This window comes from Elephantulus edwardii, unplaced genomic scaffold, assembly GCF_000299155.1.
Source record: "Elephantulus edwardii isolate Elephantulus edwardi_28Jun2011 unplaced genomic scaffold, EleEdw1.0 scaffold00008, whole genome shotgun sequence".
Lineage (NCBI taxonomy): Eukaryota > Metazoa > Chordata > Mammalia > Macroscelidea > Macroscelididae > Elephantulus > Elephantulus edwardii.
In genome coordinates, this window is record NW_006399758.1 from 35,799,253 (window position 1) to 35,826,621 (window position 27,369).

General features: G+C 39.0%; 1 protein-coding gene across 1 annotated transcript in view; it reads right to left on the reverse strand.

Annotated features, from left to right (window-relative positions):
- MMP16 (matrix metallopeptidase 16 (membrane-inserted)) overlaps nucleotides 1-27,369 on the reverse strand; it is a 380,069-nt gene that overhangs the window by 17,304 nt on the left and 335,396 nt on the right. The window contains exon 8 of the mRNA XM_006880517.1: nucleotides 8,788-8,938. Coding sequence (XP_006880579.1) covers nucleotides 8,788-8,938 — 151 coding nt within the window. The remainder of the gene's footprint in view (nucleotides 1-8,787; nucleotides 8,939-27,369) is intronic.

Here is a 27,369-nt window from a genome sequence, read left to right on the forward strand (position 1 = left end):
TTTAAGATCTCACAATTTTCTTTTGCTTCCACTCTTTGCAGCTCATTCTTGACACAGAAGTTAGAATGATCTTTGTAAATGCAAATCCCACACATTTTGCTGTGGCCACAGAGCCCTGAATAGTCTCTATGTGTTAGCTATCTTCTTTTGAATATCAGCTTTGTTCACCTATTCCTGCTTTTGCACTATAACTTCATTTGCCTGCAATACACTGCTCCACATATTTTTCTGTGGCTAAATGTTTTCCACACTCAATTTTGTAATTCTCTTCATAGATAGGCCTTCTTTGAATTCCACATTAATTTTCTAACCACTCTCTAGGACTCTTACGTCTCTAATGTAGACTTCTTAGTGCTAAAAGTAGCAGGGTCATTCATTCGATCACTTGTTCATTTGTCTTACCTGGGGATACCAAACTGCACAGTGGTAAAGAGTTGTGCTGTTATCCAAAGTACACTGTTCAAAACCGCCAACTGTTCCATTGGAGAAAGATGGGAAGTCTCCTCCTGTGTGACTTAAAACCCCTGAAGACCCAGTGGAGGAAAACTACGGAGTTGTTTCAACTTGAGGGCAAATAACAAGTGGTGATTCAAGCTCATTGCCTCTTTTGTGGGCGAAAAATGTGGTAGTCTGCTTTTGTAAAGGTGGCTGTTGTTGTTAGGTGTCATTGAGTCATGTACGATTCACAATGACCCCATTAATAACAGACTTGAACCCTGTCCTATCCCTCACACTTTCTGACACACCTGAACTCATTGCAGCAGTCACTATTTCCATCTTCCTGGTTGAGGGTCTTCCTCTCTTCATCCATTGGAAACCTATGGGGTAGTTTTACTCTCTGCCTTCTAGGGTTACTTCCTTCAGGTTAGAATTCTTTGTCTGTTTGGCAGTCCTCAATGCTCTTCACAAACACTACAATGCAAAAGCATCAATTCTTCTCAAGTCTTCATTATTCATTGTTCAACCGTAAATGCATAGAAAGCAAGTGAGCCCCAAAGGAAGAGCAACCAGAGTGCTTCTTAGGAGTGAAGATGGTGAAACTTCATCTTTGAGATTTATTTTGGGCACATTTTGTCCTTGGAGACAGACTCATGCTGGGAAAGGTGGAGAGTCAGAGAAAAGGAAAGACCTTCACCGAGATGGACTGATGGAAGTACCACCACAAAGGGTGGGAGCATGTCAGAGATTGTGAGGATGGCAGGATAGGGAAAAAATTCAGCTTTGTTGTTCATAGAGTTGCTATAAATTGTAGTCAACTTTACAGCACCTAACAACACAGGGTTACTTTGAGTGGAACTGAGTTGATGGTGTTGTTTTTTGTTGTTATTATGTGCTGTTGAGTTGCCTGTGACTCATAACGACCCTATGTACAACAGCATTAAACCCTGCTCTATCCTGTGCCAATTTCACTGTCTCCAACACATCCACCCTGATTACCCCAGTCACTGAATCAATCCATCTCATAAAGGGTCATCCTATCCTGCGCTGTCCCTCCACCCTCCCAAGCATGATGTCCCTCTCTGAGGACTGGTCACTCCTTGCAACATGTCCAAAGTATGTCAGACGAAGCTTTAGAATCCTTGCCTCCAAGGAGCAGCCTGGCTTTACCCTCTCCAGGATGAACCTGTTTATTCTCTTAGCAGTCCATAGTACATTCAATACTCTTCTCCAACACCATAGCTCAAAGACATCAACTCTTGTATCATCCCTAGTCATTGTGAAGCTCTCTGTCGCATAATAAGAGATTACAAAGACCATGGCCTGTATCAGGTGCACCTTAGCCTCCAGATTGACATCTTTGCTCTTCAGTACTTTAGAGAGATCTCAAACTAAAGACTTTCCCATCGCAATATGTTTTTTAATTTCCTGGCTGCTGGTGCCAAGAGTGTTGACTGTGGAGGCAAGCAAACTAAAGCTGTGAACAATCTCAATCTCTTCACCATTCTTCCTGATGCTGCCACTCATGATTGATGGTAGGATTTTAATGTCTGAGTTAGACAATTTTAAATATTTTTATTCACTTTTAAATCTAGCATAAATATAATTAAATATCATATGTTTGTTGTTGTTGTTGTTTGGTGCCATCGAGTCGTAGACGACTCATAGCGACCCTATGAACAAACAGCCTGAACATTCTTCGGACATAGAGTTTCCGGAGGCAAGCCATTTCAGAAGTGGATGCCGCTCCTGCTTCCAGGCTTGACTTAGTCGGGAAGCTCCAGCCAACACTGTCCACCATGGGTGGCCATTACCATGACTGGCACATCACTGTCACAGGCTTCAGCATCACAGCAACCACGAGTTACCTCTGTACAGCAACAAACAGACCAGTGCTATACCGTCGTATGTATAGGATTATATAAATCATACATTCTTATAGTAATCTGTTCATGAAATATCTAAAATATAGGGACTCTGTAAGAGTTCTTTTGTAAACTTTATCAGGGAAGATACAATATTTTGAGAATTTACAAAGTCAGTTATTTAAACAGAGCTTAAGATATAAATGTACTTCTAAACATTTTGGTATATTTTTCAAGGAGAAAATAAATGAATAAAGAACTCTTCTCCTATTTTATCATAACCTGTATATTATTAGAAATCCTAACACTTAAGTGTATTGATTGCACTGATTTTCGTTATCCCATATTTGCTCTCTAAGCATATATTTGTCACCATGTGCTATATTTCTACAAGCAAAAACATTTCAAAAGTAATTCCTGCACAGGTGGAGGGACATAGAAAGGTTAATCTGATAATGAAATAGTTTTCATTACCATCTATGAACCTCTCTTTACGGCTGTTTTATGAATTCTAAATTTAGTCACACTTCTAGACGTTAACGTTCTCATTCTTTCTTCTCACCTTTTGCTCCTACCTTACTTTAAAAGAAAAGCAACACCATATTGTATTACTAACACCAGCTGGGGAATTAAACACTAAAAAAAAGAGGTTATTTTAGAGTATACCATAAATCTGTAGCTTTAATTTCCCAATGATGTGACAAATGAAATGATACATTATTTCCTTTCATATGGTATTTTATTTATATTTTGGAGTGTTGTGTGTAATGCATTAAGTAGCTAACCACAAATGCAGTCATTTAAAGCTACCAGGTGCTCTAACTTGATGGCAGGGAGTTTTTAATTGTGAGAGGTTTTATATTGCTATCCCACTGCCATCCACAGGATTCCAAAGATAGTGGCCCTATAGGAAGAAGAAACTACCCTCCAGGGTTTTAATCTGTATAGGAGCTCACTACTACGGTTTCTTCTTCTTGACAGAGTGATTTGTTCAAATAACAGCCTGCTGGTCAGCAGAACAGTGCCTAACCACCATGTCACCAGGAATCCGGTTGTTGTTGCTATTGTTGTTAAGTGCTGTCGAGTCAAGTGCGACCCTTGGCAACTCTATGAACAAAAGACCTGAACTCTGTTCTATAATTATCATCTTTACTCTATGTTCATAGATTTTCCAGAGGCATGTGGTTTAGAAAGTGGATGCCACTTCTGTAGGATATGCTGGGGACTGGTTGTTTTGTTGTTTTTTGGGGGGTTTTGGTTGTTGTTTTTTTTTTCTTAACAATAAAATTTCCTCCTTTAGTTTAGGGGAGCTTCTTGTCTTGTAATTTAGTAAGAAATATTTTAGTAAGGCCTTGGCTTTATTTACATCACTGAATTAAAATCCATGAACAGTTTGCCATCAGAATACAGACTACAATATATAGAAATCTGGTAATGAAAGAAATTTTAAAGTATACATTTTTATCCTTGGAAGCAGATGAGAGAGTTATTCTTTGCTCCAAGACAAAGTTCAGTGTTTGAAATCAACTCTAATTAAAAATTATAAACTGCAAAGTAAACAATTCCTGTCTCTTTGCAGAATGGAGCTCTGGTGGCTAAGCAGTGAAGCGCTGCACTTGCAGCCCAAAGGGCGGGGGAGAAAGAGGAGCAATCTCCTCGTGTGTAATAGACTGTCTCTGCAAAGCTACTGTCGCCTCAACTATGCATCTGTTCCAACTGGAGGGTTACATCACAACAACAGAAACCACATGCATGTTAATACAGAGCTGTGTCTATTAACTAGAACACAGAGGTAAAGGGATTAGGTATGCAAATTGTTAAGGCCTTCTTAAGTTTTTGTCACGTAAGAGCTAAATCCATCATTAACAAACACAGTCTAAGTTAGACGATGTAATTAGTCTAAATGTGCACCTATGCAAAAGGGTAGTTTTAATTCCCCCCCCTTTCTTTTTCTTTTTCATTAAAGCAATTGTGTATTTTGGTTAATCAGAGCCAAAGGGAAAACTGGAAAAGTACTATTGCTTAATCAAACTAGATTTACTTTCAAAATAGAAATGAATCTATTCCAAATAAATCATCATGTCAGTAACTAGGGGGAAAAAAAGAACAAGATATCCTGAATTAGTTACTTTATGGTTAAAGTTGAAAACATTTTATAGTTATTTATGCTGAGATTAAAAGGTGAAGTGAACACTATCTTGTTGGACATTACAGCCTGCCCTTCACACCTGTATGTGTGTATGAGTGTCATATCTTCAAGTGTAAAAGGAAAGAAAAGGTGTACCTACGTCTCTCTACCTAGCAGTAAAGGTTACTTAGGTGGTACCTTGTGACCCATCTAGCAACAGTGTAGTAAACACAATTTAATTTTTCATATTAATTAGTTTTTGTTGTTACTATTGTATACCATAGAGTGGGAACCGGCCCAGAGTTGATCTCCAGCCTGTTTTCAGAGGCAGTTAATTTTATGGCAGGAGCTTGCCCATTCTTCTCCTGCAGAGCAGTTGGTGGCCTCAAACTGTGTGCCTTTGGGATTGTAGCACAGTTTCTTTGCCCCTAGGCTGTCAGAGCGCTTATTACTTTTTACTTAATATTTATTTAATGAAAGAGAATATTCAATTTACATATATTTTGCATGCCTTAGTATTTATCTGGAGCCCTGGAGTTACAGTGGTTTGAACCCATCAACTACTCCCACTCTGAGGTGGCAGTGTACTTCTGTGAAGATTGTTGCTTTTGTTGCTGTTAAGTGCCATCAAGTCAGAAGTGACTGACAGCAGACTCAACAGGGAGTTTTCAGAGGGTATAAGTCATGTAGGAGGACATTACATCTCTTTCTCTCAAGGAACAGCTGGTGGATTTGAAATACCCATCTTTGGGTTGGCAGCACACTGCTTAATCATTAGGCTACCAGAGGTACTGTATACAAATATAACGTCATAGAAACAATAGAGGGCCCTTTTACTCTGTGCTAAGGAATTTCTGGTAGCCTAGTGGCAAGAAGCTATGCTACAATCCTGAAGGGATGTGGTTTGAGGTCACCAGATGTTCCGTGGGAGAAGAATGAACAATTTACATTCATGTGATAGTTGCCTCTGAATATCCACTGGATGGTCAGCTATGGGTCAGTTTCAACTCTACGGTACACAACAACAACAGTGGGTCTCAGGATGCTCTGGTGGCCTCGTGGTAAGAAATTGCACTGCAGTGCTTTGAATCTTTTAGCTGCCCCATGCAGGAATGGCAATCTCCTCCTGTGCAATTAACAGCCTCTGAATGAGTACCTGCTGGGGGTGAGCTATGGGTTGATTTTGACTCCATGGTACTAAACAACAATAGCAACAACATAGGGTCTCTGGTTGTTGGTAAGTGCTGTCGAGTCGCAGGTGACTCATAACAACCCTATGAAGGAGAGTCCTCGATGCTTGGGTGCCTTTCATCATCTCTCCAGGTTCATGGGGTTTCTGGAGGCAAGCTATTATGGAAGTGGATGCCACTCCTCCTTCCACACTTGTTTTAATCAGGGAGCTCCACCCCACTCTCTCTCCGCATTGGGTAGCCAACCATTAACACATCTGACATATCCGTGTCTCAGTGTTTGGCCTCACAGCAACCACAAGTGACTGCGGGATGGCAACTTGTACACAGGGCTATACGACCTAGAGGAATGTCTGAACAAAAACAATGAAAGACTGACCTGAGGGCCACAGGCCCAAGGGCCCTATTGGCTTTGAAGCTGCTGCTGCCTTGAACCCAAGGCCAAGCGTGGGTTCCCTGGCTCCTGCAGGCAGGGTCGCCTTTCCCAGAGACCACCACAACACAACACCCACATGCACAGCACCATGCTCTCTGGCCAAAGGATCATAGCCACCCTGGGTGAAGCAAACCTGGGAGATTATGGCCGCCTCCTCCCTCCTTTTCTCCTTTTGGGCTTGAAGCTGCTGCTACCTTCAACCCAAGGCCAAGGGTCTCTGGAGTTCAAATTTACTTGAGGTTTGGTTTGGGCAGTGTTTTTTACTAAAGGTGAGTTAGGTGTAAAGTATAACTAGTTGTAGATGTTATGTATCATTGAAGCAGAACTAACCCATATCTGACTCTCCAAGTGGATTCGTACCTTTGAGTTGGCAGCATAATGTCTTCCTAACACTGAGCCATCAGAGTTCCAGAAGTGGTTATAAATTGTTGTTGTTGCTCTTATGTGCTGTCAAGTTGACCATGGCTCATAACAACCCTATGCACAATAGCTCTGAACTTTGCTCTATCCTGGGCACATTAACTTTCTTTACCTCAGTTATTGTGTCAATCCATCTCATTAAGGGTCATCTTCTGCTGTGTCCCTCCACTCTTCCAAGAATGAGATCTTTCTCTAAGGACTAGTCTCTCCTGGCAACCTGGTCCAAGTTATGTGAAATGGAGCCTCAACATCTTTGCCTCCAAGGAATAGCTTGGATTCATGCTCTCCAGGTCAGACTTGTAAGTTTTTCTTGGTAGTTCATGTGATATTCAGCACTCGTCACCAGCACCATAACTCAAAGGAGTGAATTCTTCTGTCCTCTTTGGTCACTATCCAGCTCTCTGATGCATAACAGGTAATTGAGAAGACCACAGCCTAGATCAGGCACACCTTAAGTCTCTAGACTGATATCGATGATGCACTTTGGTACCCTGGAGAGGTCCCTGACAGCAGACTTCCCTAATGCAATTAACTATAAAATGTTGTTACTGTTATTATGTACTGCCAAGCCGCCTGTGACTCATAAAGTCCTTCTGTACAACAGCCCTAAACCCTGCTCTATCCTGTGCTAATTTCAGTATCTCTGACACACCTACCCCCATTACTCAAGTCACTGAATGAATCCATCTCATAGAGGGTCTTCCTCTCTTGCGCTGTCCCTCCACCCTCCCTTCCAAACATGATGTCCGTCTCCAAGGACTGGTCCCTCCTTACGTTAGACGAAGCCTCAGAATCCTTGCCTCCAAGAAGCCCCCCGGTTTAACCCTCTCCAGGATAAATCTGTTTGTTTTCTTAGCAGTCCATGGTACACTCAATACTCTTCTCCAGCACCACAGCTCAAAGGCATCAATTCTCCTTCTATCATCCCTAGTCATTGTCTGACTCTCTGACACATAACAAGTGATTACAAAGACTATGGTCTGTAGCAGACGCACCTTAGTCTTCAGAGTGACAAAACTGCTCTTCAGTACTTTGGAGAGGTCCCTAACAGCAGACTTTCCCATCGCAATACATCTTTTAAGTTCCTGGCTGCTGGTGCCACATTAGTCTCCATAAAATACACAACATTTAATTTTTCTGAATACCGTTAGAAATATTTTAAGAGGAAAAGATTTTAAGAGAGCTAAAATAATATGGGGTGAGTATCATATAGAAAACAAAAGTATTTGATTCAATGGTAGTTAGGTTAGTTTATGGTTTTTAACACTGTTTGATGGTATCTATGTAAATAACTTCTTAAACATAATTCAGGACTAAAGTGAACTACTTTCAATATGCTCACAATTAATTTGTGACAAGTGTAAAAATGTACTGTTGAATCTGAAAACACACAAAATCCATGCTAAAAAAAGGTTTCAGTTAAACTAAAAGCACTAACAAGAATATTCAAACTAAGATACACACGCACATGCACGCACATTCCAGAAACATCCGCCCCCCCTGCCATCAAGCCGGTTCTTACTCATACCAACGAAGCAATTTTTTCCCCTAGAGCTTCCTAAACTATCAATATTTATGGGAGGAGATTGTCCATAACACCCCCTTAGAGCAGCTGGTGGATCCAAACTGCTAACTTTTAATTTACTAGCTCAATATTTTATGCACTACCTCACCAGAGTGCTTTCAGCAATAAATATACTATCGACATATTAAGATTACAGGGAAATGAACTATATACTACATACATACAAATGCATGATGGTGCTGTAGGCTAAATACTGGCTGCCAACCAAAAGGTCAGAGGTTTGAACTTACCAGTCACTTTGAGGGAGAAAAATGAGTAAATGTGCACATTCATAACAAAGTTACATTAGTATAACATAACAAAGTTACATTAGTTTAACATTTATGCAGAATAAATAAAATTGTCTAAATTTCATAATTAAATACAAAATTTTTCCTGAATATTACATAAAATATATCTTGACAATACTTTGAATACATTACCTGTTGTATCTAAGGAGATACAAGTAGATTTGTATTCAACAGAATACCTCCATGGCAGACTAAAAATGCTAACTTTTATACTATGTAGTGAGCTCTGGTGGTTTAGCGGCAAGGAGTTGAATTTCCAACTCATATGCACACGGTTCAAAAGCACCAGCTGCTCCACAGAAGAAAGACAATCTCCTCCCAAGAGATTCACTGCTTCTGAAATCTCTCTAGAGGGTCAACTGACTTGACGGTATCTAACTAAAACCATGATAAAATAATAGCTAAGTAATTCCTTCAGGACAAATGTGTACTGACCTGTCCCCTTTGAAGAAATAGGTTTTGCCAACATCCTCCCACCAAATGGCTGAATCAATACCATGAGGAGGAATTCCACTTCCAAGAGTAATCAAGTCATGAGGGTAACCAGGTTGAAGAGTAGTATCCTTGAACACCCAGTATTTGTTACCTGTGTGAAAGAAATGCAAATGCATGACAGATTAATTTTTTTTTGACAGATTAATTTAATGTCAGAATTCATTAGAAGAAATCTCCTAAGACAATTAATTGAAAATTATTTTACATTGTATCCATATTACATTACTAAATAACTCAATACTGATTTTATCAGTATTTTAATAGCAATATTATCCTTATGGCATCAATGTAATTTTCAAAATACAACTAGTGAATAGCTATTAAATAATGCAATTTGATTTGATGAATTAATTTTAAAACATAAAATAGACATGTAATTTCCAAATAATGAAACAAATCTAGATCAAGGACTTTTCCTCTAGGAATTAGAGGCCTATTTCTGCTGAAAGTTAACTCATTCAACTGTTTTAAGCACTTGTATCGACTTACTAATTTACTGACTATAACCTATGTAACATTTCTCCAACAGTTCTTTCCTTTTACTATACAAATATTCACTGGTCTCTGTTGTCGTATAAATTCATTTTGTTCTTACTCTTTTCTCACCCTACACAATGTCCTTATTTTTAGTGTAGTCATTAAAGAAGCCTTTTTTGACAAGTATTAAATTCCCATCCCCCCCATCTTTTTTATTATAGCAAAACAATAAGAGATGAAAATACTAGGGAAGAGCACTCTCTTGCCTTTTTTAACACTGTTCTTGTTATATGTTACTAAATTGAAATCAATTTACAGATGACTCTTCATCAGCTCTTCAGAGACTGTAAATCACACCCGGAAAGATTGTTCATCTTTCTCCTGTGGAGAATCTGATGGATTTTGAACTGCTCAATTTTAGGTTGGGAGTGCAACTCATTACCCACTAGAGTTAGAAACTTATGTATGTGAGTGTGAAAGGATATTTTTTTATCTATCTATATATTTAGTTTTGGAAGCAGGAGTGGCATCCACTTCCACAATAGCTTGCCTCTCGAAACCCTATGAACCTTATATGAAAGTTATACAGCTGTCCAGGACTTTCGTTCATAGGCTTGCTATGAGTTGCCTGCGACTCAACAACACTTAACAACAACAACGTATATCTAGTTGGCCTAGTGGTAAGTAGCTGCACTGACATCCCAAAGGCTTATGGTTCAAATTCACCAGCCACTCTGAGGGAAAAGATGGGCTATCTCCTCCCATTTCCCATGTGATTAAATTGCTTCTGAAAACCTGCTATAGGGTCACTTATTAGTGGTTCTGACTCAATAATACAGAACAACAAATCCCTCTCTCTCTCTTTCTCCTCCCCTCCCTCTCCCTCTCCCTCTCGCTCTTGTTCTCCCTCTCCCATCTATCAGTATGTTAAAAAAATGAGCAGGGAACTTTGGTGTCCTACAAGTAATGACTTGTGCTAAAAGGCAGGTGGTCCAAATGCCTCAGTTGTTCAATGTGAGAAAGATGGGCAATTCCTTCCCATGCAATTTACACACTTCGAAACGAGCCGGAGGGTCAGCTATGAGTTGGTTCCAGCTCACACCGAGTTGAACGATTTATATACATATGGACCCACACATACAATGGAAACTTTGAGAGAATTTTAACTCTGATAATTTGTGGTGCCTGGTAACACTACCGAGCAGACTGATTTCAGCTGGTTTTTCTGGGATTTAGAACACCCTTACTGACAACACATTCCTCCCTGCCCTGCCTGCACTCTGAGCAGACCACGCTCATCTCTCCCTTCTGTGCCTCTCGTCTCCCTGCCTCCCTTCCCCCCTCCTTTTTATTTATTTCCTACAAGCGCTCTAATAGGATCCGCCTAAAACATGTACCTGATTATATCTTTCTTTTGTTTAATTCTTTCAATGGTGCTCATTCAACTTGGGGGAAAAGGTAAATTCGTGTGTGTATTATTTTAAGGTTCTTCCTGTGGATCTCTTGAAATAATACTACATTCCATTTCTCGTCCTTTCTTGGAAACTGGTGGTCTGAGTAATTAGAATTGCCCTTCTGAGCAAGGAGGACGTCTTACATTTCCAGAGTACTCAGTTTTTACGTTTGTATTATTGTGTAGACCACAGCATGCATCACAGAGTCGGCTACCTGCTCCAAGCTGTGAGCTTCCTGAGCACAGAACTTGTCCCTGACTCACTGTTTTCCTGCAGCACCTGATAGAATACCTGAGGAAATAGCAGGTGCTCAATAAACAGTCATGGGCAGAAAGAAGCATGTTCAACCTGAGACTAACAACAAAAGAGGGGTCCACTGGGTGGCCAATATAATTGGCAAGTGGGTGACATATGGTTAATACACTTGGCTGCTAACAGAAAGGCTGTAGGTTCAAGTTCATCCAGATGTACACAACAGAAGAAAGGTCTAGGGAACTACTTCCATAAAAATCAGTCATTGAAAAGTCTATGGAGCATGGATCTGTTCTGATACACGTGATTGCTCCGAGTGGAGTCCATTCAAAGGCAACTCATTAACTAGTTAATTAAACACACTATCAAAGATTTCACACCCAGAGACAATATAAAGGCTGCATAATATTGTGAGGCATTATTAGTCTTGAAACTTACTAGTAGGGCAATAAAAATAAATTTTATAACCACTGGCAAGTCTGAAAATTTGTAAAGGCAGGTTCCCGTATTGTGCAGAAAGGTCATCAAATTTAAGTGATTATGTTTAACTGTGTGCTGGGGAAGGTTATTATAAAAATATAAACTTATCCTGGACCATTGTTTAATTCAAAGGTTTATGAAGAAACAACTTTGCCCAAAAGACCCAGGATTACTTCCCTGCCAGAGTCAGTGAGATGGAAATTCCAGAGAGCTATTTCACACTTTGCTCTATATTTTATTTATATCTCTCTGGCATTTAAAATAGGAAATCCTAAAACAATAAAAGAGAAAGAAAGGCCTATTCTGTTCTTATATTCAGTGACTTAGTGCATGCATTCTTTTCACCTTATTTTTAATTAGGAAAGGGTGTCTCTTTTCAGAACCTTTTAGGCTGGCTATTGGGAGTAAAGCTTTTTATCAGCTCAACTCAGCTGGTTGTCACTTTTTCCAAGAAGAAACATTCTAGCTTGCATTAGAATACTTCCCTTTGCTCTTCTTTGCAGTTCCTAATGCTTTTTCCAGGCCTGGCTATGAACGTACAAGGTTTATCCAGCCCTAGGAAGCCCTGGGCGGATGTAGCATTAGCAAACGTTATAGAAGTAGAGTTTATGTTTTACAGGATGTCTCAGGAGAGATAATGTGTGGAAAAAAAAGAAAAGAACTTATTGTTTTTCCAGGAAATTCTTCTTACCCTATAAATTTGTTTTATTTTTAAATACATATTCTAGGAATACTTTCCTATACTATTTGTTGATGTTTCCCATCAATTAAAAACACTACCAACCTTTTTAATAATCAATGCATTTTTATACATATCTGCAAATATTTTGTTTCATGTTAAGAACACCAACAAGGAATTTAAAATTGTGCTTATATGGCTTTGGAAAAAATAAAGTAAGATAGAAAATGCAAGAGTAAGCATATGCTGTAAGGTTGCATAAAAAAAAATTACCAGTTTTTCAACACATAAAGCTGAGTAGGTACACATTTGCCTACTGGAATATCTGTGGCTTAGAAGTTAATGGAATAAATGAAGATTATGAGATTTACACTTAATTTTCTATGAATATTGAGAAGAAATAGAATTCATTTTGAATCATGTTGGGGCTGATTTTAACAGGACAAAGTTGAAGTGACTATGTTTCTAATTTTACTTTTGGAGTAGTTGTGAGTCATTGGACAAATGTGTTGTTGCATTTGTGTCTTTTGCTTGGTGGTGTTGGTTTGTTTTAGTTTTTTTTTTTTCCCCCCAAATGAGAGGTGGGTTCTCATTTCCTTATTATCAGAATACTGAATATCCCATATACTGCCAAAAGAACAACAGATACATCTTGGAAAAGGAGCAGCCAGACGGCTCCTTGAAGGCAAGGATAGCAAGCTTCATCTCTCATACTTTGGGCATATTGCTAGGAGAGGCTATTCTTTGGAAAGGCATATCCTGCTTGGAAAGGTGGAGGGTCAGTGAAAGAGAGAAAGACCTCCAATGAGATGGATTGACACAGTGACTGCAGCAATGGGTTCAAGCGTATCAGAGATGATGAGGAGAGGGCGCAGGATAGGACAGGATTCAAGTCTGTTGTTCATAGGGTTGCTATGAATTGTACTCGATGGCACCTAACAAGAGCATCAGACAACAGAATGAAGACGTTTAATATATATCCTAGGAGGTTGACGTGTTCTGAAGCAAGAGGAAAAAAAAAACTGGTGCTTAGTGACACTGCACTTAGCAGAATTCAGGAGGAATAAATCAATAAATCAGAGAAAGACAGAGGAGGCTTTTATAAATAAAAATAACCACAAAGAATGTTTAGGGTTGTAGAGGTCTTTAGAGATCATCCACTGCACTGAGTTTTCAATGAAGTCCATCCATCTACCCAACCAATCATTCAACATTTGTTTATGAAGGGCCTACTATGGCCAGTCACCAACCTAGGTAAATATTTTGAGGAAAGAAACACAAAACATTCTCACCCATGTGGAGCTGATGACTAGTAGAGGCAGTAGATATTTAATTTTCAAATACAATGCTGCTCCTATGTTGAAAAATGGAGTGCTTAAATGGCTTTTTAATCAATATTTTTAAAAGGAGAAAGCAGTGCCTTGTCTAGAGGCTGAGATTCATACTACTCCTTTTTACACTTGAATTGTCACTATTTTTCAGGGGAATGTTTGTACTGTTCAGATATTCCAGATCAGAAAAACGGTTGAGATTGCTGCCCAATGCTTTCATTTATTTTATAATTCATGAAAGTAAAATGCCTAAAACGACACAACCAAGATTTATATAGTACACTTCCAGTGTTTTAATTCCTTTTTGATCTCACTGGTCCAAGTTGACCCCAGAAGAGAGACACTATTCACGCTTCAGCTTCCAGAATTGATGATTTCCTGTTTCCTTTTCATTTTATCAACTAATCATGCCCCGTTTGTTAATTAATGGAATTAATTAATCCACTGTTTATTGCTCATTATTTCCTAAGTAATCAGAGACCCTTTGTGCAATAGGTTCAGTAGGGAATTGTAGAGATGTGGACTATGATGGGTAACATTGGGAGGGAGGTAACATAAAAATGATTGTTTATAATATTTTTATGTAGTGTATCAGCATACTTTTAATAAAATATTCCTATATTCACTATAACAACAAGAGCAAGTTTTGTGAGCTCAGGTTGCATGTCTCAATATAACTACAAGGTTTAATTTATGTGCTAATTTATTTTTTAATGTGTTATTTATTTCTACCATTGTTCACTTTTATACAAGCAGTTATATACATTGTCTCATTCATTGTGCTTTTTATAATTATTTACTATTGATTACTTTAACTCCTTGCCTCCTCAAGTCCCCAGCTAATTAGCTTTTTTGAAGACAGTTGCTCTGCCAACCCAAAGCAGGAGCTAGGAACCACCAGGGGCTTGTTGGGAGAAAGATGGGTCTCTGAACACCAAGTGGAAGGTCAGCAAAGAGTCAGCTCTGATTCAATGGCAGCTAACTGTTAGTCACTTTATTGATGCTTGGAAAAGTAGAGGATCAGTGAAAAAGAAGGTCGTCAAGGAGCTGGACTGACAGTAGCTACCCAATGGTCTTAAGTATAGCAGAGATGGTGAGGACGGCACAGGACTGTGTTGTTTGCTCTGTGGTCAGATCACTGAGTCATACTAGATTCAATGACACATAAAGAAAAAAAAAATCAACAATAAGCATGCGCTGTTGGTCCTGCAACTGGTAGTGTTTTTATAGCTGCCGAGTCAAACTGTCAAATTGACCAGAGCTTCACTACAATATTATCATAAGTAGTATTTGTGAATCTATTGAGTGATTTTCTTGAGAATGAAGGAGAACGTAAAGGAAAAAAAAGAGGAAAATCAAGAAAGGCATCTGCTCAGTTACTAGTAACTAATAATTCAATAATCCAATGTAGAAATATTTTGCAAAAGCATTTTGCTAGTGGTGTAGTTACAAGCCAGATAGTTGACTGACTTACAGTGAGCCTGTGAACAGGAGATCTGAACTTGGCCCTCTCCTGTACCATCCTCATGACCCCTGAAATGTTGAGCCCATTGTTATAGTCATTGTACTAATCCACCTTATTCTCTTTCTCTGTCCCTGCCCTTTCGCAGCATGATGTCTTCTTTCAAGGCCTATCTATCCCCATTTGAAGACATGCTCACAGTATCAATGATGAAGTTTCATCATCCTTGCCACTAAGGAGCATCCTGTACTTCCTCTAGGATAAATTTTGTTCTTTTGGCTGTCCATATTCAGCACTCTTCACCAGCACCAAAACTTAAAGACATTGATTCTTCTTCTGTCATCATATTCACTGTTCAGCTTTCAGACCTATAAGAAATATTCTACTAGATCATGACTTGGATCAGGCACACCCTACTCTTTCTGGCATCCTTACTTTTCAGCGTTTTGGAGAGGTCCTGAACAGTAGATGTTCCAAATCCACACATTTGGTGGTTTTGTTTCTATTTTGGGGGGAAGGGAGGTTTTCAATGACTTGACTTCTATTACTATGGTACTGAATACGCTTCTAAGTAAAATAAAATTGTTGACAACTTCAATCTTTCCTTCATTAGAATATGTAGTCTATTGGTTCAGTTGTGAAGATTTTTTTCATGGCTTTACAATACAATCCATATAAAAGGTGATATTCTTTGATCTTCTGCACTAAGCGCTTCAAGTCTTCTTCACTTTCTGAAAGCATGTTGTGTCACCTGCATAAGGTAGGTGGTTGATGAATCTCCTTCCAATCCTGATGCCATATTCTTATTCATATCATCCAGTTCCTTGAACTCTTTGCTCAGCATACAGATTGAGTAGGTATGGAGAAAGAATATAACCCTGACACATATCTTTCCTGATTTTTAAACCACGCAATTATTAGAGTTCATGTAATCTAAGGGAAATTACACTTAGGGGATTTATAGCCATTTTAAGCACACACTGTAGTATGATTAAAGTTTATAGTAAATGTAATTAAACATTCTAGATAAACTGGTTGGGAGGAAGTCTGTTCCCACAGATGGTGACACACTACTATTTTTTCCCCTTTTGAGTTCACAATAGGCTTTTATTTTGTATCCTCCATAAGCCTTGGTTAAGCAGCCAACCAAAAAGTCAACAGTTCAAATCCTCAAGCCACTATGCTAAAGAAAGATAGGGAGCTTCCTCCTGTAAAGACTTATAGTATTGAAACTCAACAAAGGGTCAAGGACCATGAGTCTGAGAGGACTTCGCTGGGATCTGATTTGGTTTGTCATAATCAATTAGACCAGCTGTTTACTCAAATTGCAGCTGCTAGCTAATGGCTGCCTGCTTCTGCAAATACAATTTTCTCAGAACACGGCCACACTCATTTGCTTATGATAACATTCCTCCTCCAAGAGTGACACTTAGTTGTTGTGACACAGTTTATAAGGCTTGTAAAGCAGAATCTATTTACTGTATGTCCTTTTTCAGAAAAAAACGTGTATCTTCAATGACAATGCAAGTTCCTTAATGGTTGATAGTCTTCATAGAACAACAATTTACATTCAGGTGTTAACTCGTTCAATATTGTGTGTCATGCTGATTTTCACTTAACAACAATGTATTATTGAAGATTATGGCAGGGATTTAAGAAAAATTGTGACAAAGCATTATTTTCTTTAGTAGATTCAGAAGCTTAGTGGTGTAGTCCCTAGAATTAGAGTCATCTAGAGCTAGTGGGGATAGATATCTATATATATGCTAGGAGATATATATACATGCTAGGAGATCTTGAGCAAGTCCTTAAATCCCTCTGAGTCCTTATTTCCCAATTTGTACTTGAGGTGCTAACACTTCTCATGCAGAGCTCTGGATATTCTGGGAGATCAAAAGATAAACAAGCACAAATAACTGGCTCACAATATCTAATAAATGGAAACATTCCTTCAAACAGAACAAGGGGATATTGCAACTGACGATAAAGTAATAAGAAACCAACACCTTGTAAGACTTCAGGAAGAGGATTTTCTTTTTAGGCGACTAACTTTGATTGTCCCTGCACTGACTGGTATTAGAACACCATTTTATACAGCTTTAAGGGGTGAGGAGAGAACGCTTTCTCTTAATTTAGTGGTAGTCCTTAACAGATTAAAAATGCCTTTAAACTCTCCTTGACATCTTTTTGTTGACCTTTCCCTTCTATTCTTGCAATTTATGATGAGGAGTTAAGTTTTTGGTGTAAGCCACAACAACTAAGTGGTGCCAACTGTATGCAGAGCAGATTATCCGAGAGTCTGGGATCTATGAGGAGAAGCGTAGCGTTAGGATGGTGGACGATCTATCAACAATCTGCGTTATGCAGATGACACAACCCTGCTCGCTGAAACCGAGGAGGACCTCATGCACTTACTGCAGAGGGTCAAGGACTGCAGCCTTCAATATGGACTGAGGCTCAATGTCAAGAAGACAAAAATTCTCACCACTGGACCAATCGGTAGCATCAGGATGGATGGTGAAAAGATTGAGATTGTTCACAGCTTCAATTTGCTTGGCTCCATGGTCAACACTCTTGGCACCAGCAGCCAGGAAATTAAAAAATGTATTGCGATGGGAAAGTCTGTGGTTAGGGACCTCTCTAAAGTACTCAAGAGCAACGGTGTCTCTCTGGAGACTAAGGTGCGCCTGATACAGGCCATGGTTTTTGCAATCACTTGTTATGCATCAGAGAGTTGGACAATGACTAGGGAGGACAGAAGGAGAATTGACGCCTTTGAGGTGTGGTGCTGGAGAAGAGTATTGAATGTACCATGGACTGCCAAGAAAACAAACAGATTCATCCTGGAGGGGGTTAAACCGGGCTGCTCCTTGGAGGCAAGTATTCTGGGGCTTCGTCTGACATACTTTGGACATGTTGTAAGGAGAGACAGGTCTTTAGAGAGGGACATCATGCTGGGTAGAGTAGAGGGACAGCGCAGGAGGGGAAGACCCTCTATGAGGTGGATTGATTCAGTGACTGGGATAATCGGGATGGGAGTGTCAGAGGCAACGCAATTGGCACAGGATAGAGCAGGGTTTAGGGCTGTTGTACATAGGGTCGTTATGAGTCACAAACGACTCGACAGCACATAACAACAACAACAGCAGTTTGGATAGGAAAAATATGAATTTTAGTTATATGTAATGTGAACTTTAGAGAGGTAAGAAAAAAACAAGCAAACAAAAAAAAAAACACAAACGAACACAGAAACAAATTCAAAACCCTCAAAGTCATTGCTGCCAAGTTGGAGCAGAATCTTAGCTGACCCTTTAGGAGGTTTTCCCAGGATGTAAATTGCATGAGAGGAGATTTCCCATCTTTATCCCAAATTGTCTATGGTAGATTCAAACTGTGAGAGAGGCAAAGCATTTGGTTTAGAAGTACAGGTCCCTACAGACTATGTCACCAGAGCTGTACATGGAATTGGACCTTATTTAAAAGAATTTAAAGTATTAAATTCTTGTGCCTAGATTATCACTTGATTTTAATTTATAACGAATAAAAATGTTATTATCAACATTCTCTGAAGTTTTACTGTGAAAGAAAAGAATACAATAGAATGTGAATTTCTTAACCTAGGATAACTCTCCAGACATAATATTCCATGACCTTTTCCAGAAAGATAAGGAATCATTTTACCCATTTATCTAGAGTTATTGTTGTTTTGATTGCTGTCGAGTTGAGCACGGCTCATAGAGACCCTATGAACAAAAGGCCTGAAGTCTTTCCATAACTACTGTTTCTCAAAGTTCACAGTTTCCAGAGGCATGTTGTTTAGGAAGTGGATGCTACTCCTGCTTCTAATTATCTCTAGTAGAAAGATCATTTTTTAGTTAGACTGCTATATTATATAAAAAGTACTCTAGTACTACTTCAAATAACCTTCATTAGCACCTCCTGAACATTTCAAGAGTAATAATTTGTAAGCAGTATTAAGAAACTGCTGGTTTATGGGCACTTATTTGATAGAATATAAAAATGCTAGTCATGGAAAGCATTTCTTAAGCAAACAGTTATTTCCCTGCCATTTTCCAGAGCCATGTATTACAGTGAACACTTCTATCTTTGTACACATCTTTGTCTGACTTTAAGTCACAAACTTTATTACCCTCCTTTTTTTCTGTCTCACATATTTTATTTCCCATCTTATATTTAATTTTTGCCTCTTCAAATGAAACTGTCAAACAGGGTGGTGTGAATGGCTTAAAGTTATAAAGTGATAGCAGGACTATGAATTTTCAAACAACTTTTCATCTACTTGATTTTGACCTTTACCTTGCATAAGGTGTTTTGACACCATGACTTCATTTTCAAATATATGCATAGTTCTTCAAGGAGACTATGCCAGATCTGTTATTAGGACACATTTTTGTATTATATCCTAGATGCATGGCTTGAATATAACGAATGGTTATGAATGTAAACAGCTGGTGTGATTATGCTCAGGAAACATGATTACCCTGTGTTTATCTCAGTGACAGTCTAGTATAAAATCTATAGCATGTTCGGATGCCAGAGACAAGCAAGTGTCCTCCCTAAAATGTGATATACTTCCTGTTTCTGTGGCCTTCTCACCAGAACAATCACCCTTTGGACACAAAAGGCAACAACTCACTGTTGGTTGTAAATGTCAGGTACAGAGATGAGGGGACTGTAAATGATGCCAGATACACCATATGACAGTCACATATAACAAACTATGAGGCAGGCTGGCATCGCCGGAGAATGGCTTTTGTGGTATATTTATCTCTACAATTAAATATCAATATCTAGACTGAGTAGCATCCTGATAGGTTAAATGTGACATGTAGTTATTGTGGTTATTGCCGCTGAGGGCTCCCAGGGCATCGTATCCAGTCCTATCCCACACCATTCTCCCAGTCTCAGTCATACTCAAGCCAAGTGTTGAAGTCATTATGTCAGCCCATCTTGTTGAGGACCATCCTGTCCTTAATCTTCATGTTTCTAAGACTCATCCTCGCTTTCAATTAAAAAACATCACTGGCTGCTCAGAAGATGGGCAATCTCCTCCCGTTTGATGTACAACCTTTGGAAACACGTTGAAGGGTGAGCTATGTGTGAAACAACAATGACAAAGAAAACAAAAGATGGCGCTTAGGTGCCTTAGTGTGTAGGAAGTTTTACAGCTAGCCCAAAGGTGATATCTCTCGGATGGTTCAAATCCACTAACTGTTCCATGGGAGAAAAATGGGCACTCTCCTCCTTTGCAATTTATATCACCTGAACACCAGCTGCAGGGTCAGCTATGAGTTGGTTCTGACTTGATGAAAATGAGTTGGTTTATTTTGTTGTTGTTTGGGTTTTGTTTTTTTGATTTTTTAAATAGAAAAGCTGGGTACTTGTTGGCACACTGGCTAAAGTACCCGGCTTCTAACTGGAAGGTCACCAGTTCAAATTTATCACCTGGATCCCAACTCACCAGCTCCTTTGCAGGATAAAGATGTAACAGTCTGTTACCATAATGATTATAACTTGAAAATCTCATGAAATAATTCTGTTCTCTTTTATAGGATTGTTATGAACTGCAATTGACTCAATGGAAATGAGATTTTAATATGAAGCATATGTTATGAAACATTAATAAAAGAGAAAAGATTATAGAAATCAGAGTAGATAGCAAAAGAAAATGACAAAAGGTTTTCCTCAGATAGTGTAAAAAAATTATATTCCACTAGAAACTGTGTAGGACAGTTTAAATTCTTTCATTACTATGCCAGCATTTGGTATGGTCCATTTTTTAAATATTTGCTAATCTATCAGGAATTATGCAGTTGTGAGAATAGGACAAGATTGGGCAGTGCTTCATTCTGTTGTATACAGGGACTTTATGCTTGGGAACTTACTGGATAGCACCTAACAACATTGTGTCATACTTTTGTTTTAATTTCTGTGTTTCTAAGGTCTAATGACTAAGGATGACAGAAGAAGAATAGATGCCTTCGAGTTGTGGTGCTGAAGAAGAGTCTTGAACACACCATGGATTGCCAAGAAAGCAAAGTGATCTGTCCTGGAGAGGGTGAAATCAAGTCTCTCTTCAGAGGGTAGGATTTTGAATCTGTGTCACATACTTTGGGCACGTGGCCAGCAGAGACTGGTCCTTGGAGAAGGATATCATGCTCAGAAGGTTGGACAGACAGTGCAGGAGAAGATGAGATAGATTGCTACAGTAACTGGGGTAATGGGGAGGTAGGTGTGTCAGAGTCAGTAGACAGGCTCAGGACAGGGCAGGGTTCAGAGCTTACGTATATAGAGTTGCTATGGTTCACAGGCAGCTTGATGTCATGTATGTTGTCATAACAACAACAACAACAACAATGTCTAAAGAAGGGAGGCTCCTGGGATAGTTTGCAGAGTTGCACTGTTAACCCAAAGACTGCCATTTCTGTTGCTTCATATCCATCAGTGGCTCTGTGGGAAAAATATGGGAAGCCCATGAGGATTTACAGCCTTGGAAGCCCCTTGGAGGGTCGCTATGTGTCAGAACCCCTCTGAAGACAACGAGTTTGATTTTGAATGTTTGATTACTGAATATCTTGTAAAGTACTTATCTGCTATACATACTATCTTCTATAATGTAGCTTCTCTTCAAGTCTTTTATAATTTTATTTTTATTTATTTTTGAGAGTTTTAAAAAGTATTTTGAATGAAAATTTTTACTATAGATATAGATATAGGTATATATCTCCATGTCTCACATTTTATTCCAACTTGATAGCTTGTCTTATACTTTTGAGGTAAATTTTTGAATTTTAGTGAAGTCCCTTCCATTTATTAAATTTTGTTTTCTAGGCTGTGATTGTGGCATTATATCTAATTGACTTTTTGCTTAGCTAATAAAAATATTCTGTGTGGGTTTTTTTTAAGTTATAATTTTAGTTCTGAAATTTAGGTTAGGATCATTTTCAGTTAGTCTCTGTATGTGCTGAACATTTGCAGATTGGAGTTTTCTGTTCGTTTTTGCATGTGGCTATCAAATCACTTTTGCACATTTTGGTCCATGGAGACTAACCATTCTCCACTGAATATTTTTTTCATCTCTGTGAAAAAAATTACTCGTCTATATCTAGTTGTTATGAGTTTATTTGTAGACTCTTTCACTTAATGGTGAGAAGTCAGACTGCTAAGCCAAAGGCATATGGTTTGAATCCACGGACTGCACCCTGAAAGAAAGACTAGCAATTTCCTGTCTCTGAGAATCGACTGGCGGCTCAGCTCTGAGTCAGTTCTGATGCAATGGCACACAACCACCACCATCATCATGACAGTACAGACAAAATTACTGTGAAAGTATTACTTGATTTCAAGTTGTCTTAATTTTTTTAACTATGGCAATAAAATAGAATGGTATTGAGAAAAATCTAAAAAAAAAAAAGGTTCATGAACAGAACAGTTGTTGCTGTTACGTACCATCTAGCTGGAATCAACTCACAGCTGATCCTCCAGTGGGTTTTCAGAGGCAGTAAATTGCATGGCAGGAGATTTTGTTTCTCTTTTACACATAAAGGGTTTATTTTAAATGCTTTTATAATATGATAGAGTTACATCATAATTATAAAAATTACGTACTGATAGAATTGCAATGTTCATATTTTTTAAAGACAGTGAATGGCGGATGTTTTAGAAAAGAAAATGAAAAATGAATTAAAGATCTAAATATGAGGTCATTTACCTAATTTTAAAATGTGACTGTCTATTCTTCTCCCCTGGAGCAGCTGGATTTGAACCATGTCCCTTTGAGATAGCAGTACAGGTTCTTAATACTAGGCCACCAAAGCTCCCTTGTCTATACTATTTTTACTGTATGCTTTCAAGTCAGAACTGACTCATAGATGACTCACCAGTTCGTTTTCAAACGCTGTTTAATTGTTTTTGAGGAGACTGCCCATCCTTCTCCCATGAAACAGCTGGTAGATTTGAACCACATGCTTTTGATATTACAGCACAGCTTCTTACAAGTAGGCTACCAGACTATACTGGTATGCTGGTATCCCTTTGACTATACTGGGTACTTTTGTATACTGGTATCCCTTTGACTATACTGGGTACTTTTGCATGTGAAGTTTGGAGTAAGCTTTCAAGTACTACAAAAATGACTTTTGGGGTTTTGAGTGAGAGGAATATTTTTATCAAAAAAATTGGAGAGAGTTGTTAAACATATTCAGTTCACTTACCTATGAATAAGACATATGTAACCATTTATTTCTTTACTTTCTTCAGACAGTTTTTTGGTAGTTTTGAGTATATAAGTTACTTATCTCTTTTGAAACTTATACTCTATGTGTTTGGTATTTTCGATCTGATTACACTTTTAAAAATTTAATTCTCACTTGTTTATTGCCAGTGCATGAGAGGTACTTCTCCATAGATCTTCTCTATAGTTACTTCTCTATAGATGAGTGGGAATTCTTTAAAGATATCTTGCTTTTCACTGTATATAATGGAGAGATATATCAGCTCTCTCTGTTCTAGACTATCTTTTCAAGGGGATTTGCTCAACAAACAATCTAACTATAAAGATAGTGTTCTCCTGATTACCAAGGGAAGGTTGATCTGAAGGACTAGTAACATGAAGAAAATATCCTTCTCTAAAAAACATTAGGTCCTCAAAGTTTCCGGTTTTCTCCTGATGTAACCTCCTGCATGGACAGGTGCCACCTGGTCCTCTAGTTTTGGATCCAGGCTCAGAGAACCAGCACAACTGCTGTATGCTCACTACTGCTTCTGTCTCCCTTGTCTTAAGAGTCTCATGCCTTCTGAAAATACCAATGAACATGAGGCTGGTTAAACGATAAGCTTACAGAAAGGGTAACATCTTATATTCTTCACAGATCTTAGAAATAGGTTGTTGTTGTTGTTAAGTGTTGTTGAGTCGTGGATGACTCATAGCAATCCTATATGAAACAAAGACCCGAACATTTGTATAACCTTCATCGTTTCTCTAAATTCATAAGAGTTTCCTGAGGCAGGCCATTTTGGAAGTGGATGCCACTCCTGCTTCCAAACTTGTTTTAATTGGGGAGCTCCACCAAACACTGTCCACAATGGGTAACCATAATTGCATTTGACACATCAGTGTCACAGTGTTTAGCATCACAGCAACCATGAGTTACCTCTGTATAGCAAATAGACAGACCAGTGCTATACCACTTAGAAAAATGTTTGACCAAAACCCAATTAAAACCAGGCCTGAGGGCTGTAGAGTAAAATCACCCACCTGCGGCTTGGTAGCATAACTTTTTATCACTAGGGCAACAGAGCTCTCTCTATGACTCACAGCAATTCTATGAACAACAGCTCTAACCCTTGCTGTATCCTACGCCATCCCCACAATTGTTACAGTCACCATATCAGTCCATCGTATTGAAGATCTTCTTTTCTTCTCTAACCTTCCAGTTCTCACAGCATGATGTCATTTCCCAAAGACTGGAACCTGAAAATTAGCTTTTGTATATTGATTTTGTATCCTTCAAGTAAGTCTAAACTGACTGACCAATTTTTGAAGCTTTTTTTGTTGAGTGCATCTGATTTTCTACCTTGACAATTAGGTTCTCTATAAAGAAATACAGTATTATTCCTCTTTCCTAATTTGGATGATTTTAATTTTTATTTATTATTTGACATCACTAGAGAGAGCCATTAGTAAAATGGCTAAGAGGAGACAAGACATACTTGACTTGTTCCTTAGGAAGTTGTTGTTGTTGTTATGTGCCGTCCAGTCACTTGCGACTCATAATGACCCTATGTACAACAACCCTAAACTCTGCTCTGTCCTGTGCTAATCACACTGCCACCCATCTGGATTACCCTAGTCACTGAATCAATCCACCTCATAGAGGGTCTTCCCCTTCTGCGCTGTCCCTCTGCTCTCTCAAGCATGATGTCCCTCTCCAAGGGCATGTCCCTCCTTGCAACATGTCCGAAGTATGTTAGATGGAGCCTCAGAATCCTTGCCTCCAAGGAGCCACCCAGTTTAACCCTTTCAAGCATGAATCTGTTTGTTTTCCTAGCAGTCCATGGTACCCTCAATACTCTTCTCCAGCACCACAGCTCAAAGGCATCAATTCTCCTTCTATCCTCCTTGGACATTGTCCAACTCTCTGATGCATAACAAGTGATTGCGAAGACCATGGCCTGTATCAGACACACCTTAGTTTTCAGGGAGACACCACTGCTCTTCAGCACCAACAGCAGACTTTCCCATGGCAATGTGCCTTTTAATTTCCTACTGGTGCCAAGAGTGTTGACTATGGAGCCAAGCACACTAAAGCTGTGAACAATCTCAATCTCTTCACCCTTCATCCTGATGCTGCCAATTGGTCCAGTGGTGAGAATCTTAGGAGGTTAGAGGAAAAGAATTAACTTTTCCTCTTTAAATATGTAGGTGTTTTGAGCTTCCACCCCAGCTGTCCTTTGTTAACTGTGACAAATGTTTTAATTCTAGTTTGGGGATAATATTCATCAGGAATGATTGAACTAATCACTAGCAGTGGGGGCAGGCTGCCGAGGACAAATGGAGGCCACCTTGTTTAGGTTGTAAATGCTGATTTTGGTGGTTACATTCAACTGTGTTTATACACAAATCTTTCTCTTTTTAATTTTTTTACTTATTAATTTCAATGAAAATTTACAGAGACTTTGGATTTCCATTCATTCATTGTTGCACTTTTCTCTCCTCCCAACCCTCCCCTCCCCAGTACACTCTCCTCTTGGAAAAGCAAAAGAAAAATTCTTTCATTGTTTTACAGTCCCTCCCCACAGGTCCACTCCACTATGCAGCCTTCACTCTGGACTCCTATCATGACAAAATACCTAATCACATATGCCTTTTAAATAGTTTTCTCCCTCATCTGTTTCAATGCGGTATACATTATTTATCCCATCTTTCTCAGTCTCCCCCCATCCCTGATGTCAGTCCTGTTTTACAACAGTGGCACCGTGTAGTATTTGTCCTTTGTGATTGAGATACTTCACTCAGCATAACGTCCTCCAGGATGTTCACCCATTTTGAATAATATTGCATGAGTTCCTTGTTTTTCAATGCAGCGTAGTATTCCATTGTGTGAATATACCACAGCTTTTCTATCCATTTGTTTGCTGATGGGCACTTGGGTTGTTTCCAACTCCTTGCAATTGTGAGCAAAGCTGTGATAAACATGGATGTGCATGCAAATCTTTCTTATTTAACTGAAACTCCACTCATTGCAGTTAAGTAAAATCAAGCCATAGCTGACACTTCAGTAGGTTTTTGGAGGCTGTAAATGACACAGAAGGAGATTGCCAAATTTTCCATGAAGCTGGAGTGGATTTAAACCACCAGTGAGGTCCGCCTTTGGATTAGCAGGGTAGCTCCCTACAGATGACAGCACCTGAGCTCTCTGGGGTTTACTCTATTTGACTATGAAGAACAAACTGCCAACCCTAACTAGTGTCATCAAGTCAATTCTAACTCATAGCAATACAGAACAGAGTAGAACTGCCCTGTTGGATTTCTAAAGATGGAAATCTTGTGGAAACAGACAGATACCTTTTTCTCCCACAGTAGAGGCGTAAGGTTGAACTCCCTAACATTGCATTAGTAGAAAAGCATTTAGCTACTGTGTTTAGCCAGGACTCTAGTGTTTAAGACAGAAACATGCAAACCATGATCTGTTTTTCTACAGCCCTATGACTGAAGGACAGTTCTTATATTTTTAAAGAATTTTTCTTTTTTTTTAAAGACTGTTACATGATAGATATCACATGGTTTACAAAGCTTAAAATAGTTACTATTTGTTCCTTTATAAGAAAGGCTTACCAAACGCTGGTGTAAGAGACATAACATGTAATGAGAGGGACAGATAGAAAGAGACAGAGAAACAGATGACAGACAGACACAGACAATTCCTCTGAGAAGAAGAACATCGATTACCTTTTGTCCCATAGTGCAACAGGTAGCTTTGAGATGAGGAGACCGTGATGTTAAGGTGGAGAGGTCAGTTTTGACAGTGATTGTTGTTCTGGTGTTAGAAAAGTGAGGTATATGTGTGTATGTGTGTGTGTGTGGCTACCAGATACCACATTTCTCCTGACACACGTGAGTTGAAGATAAGGAAAAGAGCAGTTGTACTGGAACACCTCACACTCTTGCTTCCTCAAAAGAAGTGGCAGTATTTGTGTCAGTGTTGTTACTGTCCATTGTGGCTGGACCTTGAATTTCATCTGGAGGTAGTGTGGAGGGTGAACTGGAGGAAGACAGCACCAGAGTACGGAAGGGTCCATTGAGTGACAAAATATCATAGATATTTTTGACACTTACAATGTGTTCGAAGAGTATACCAACAGGTT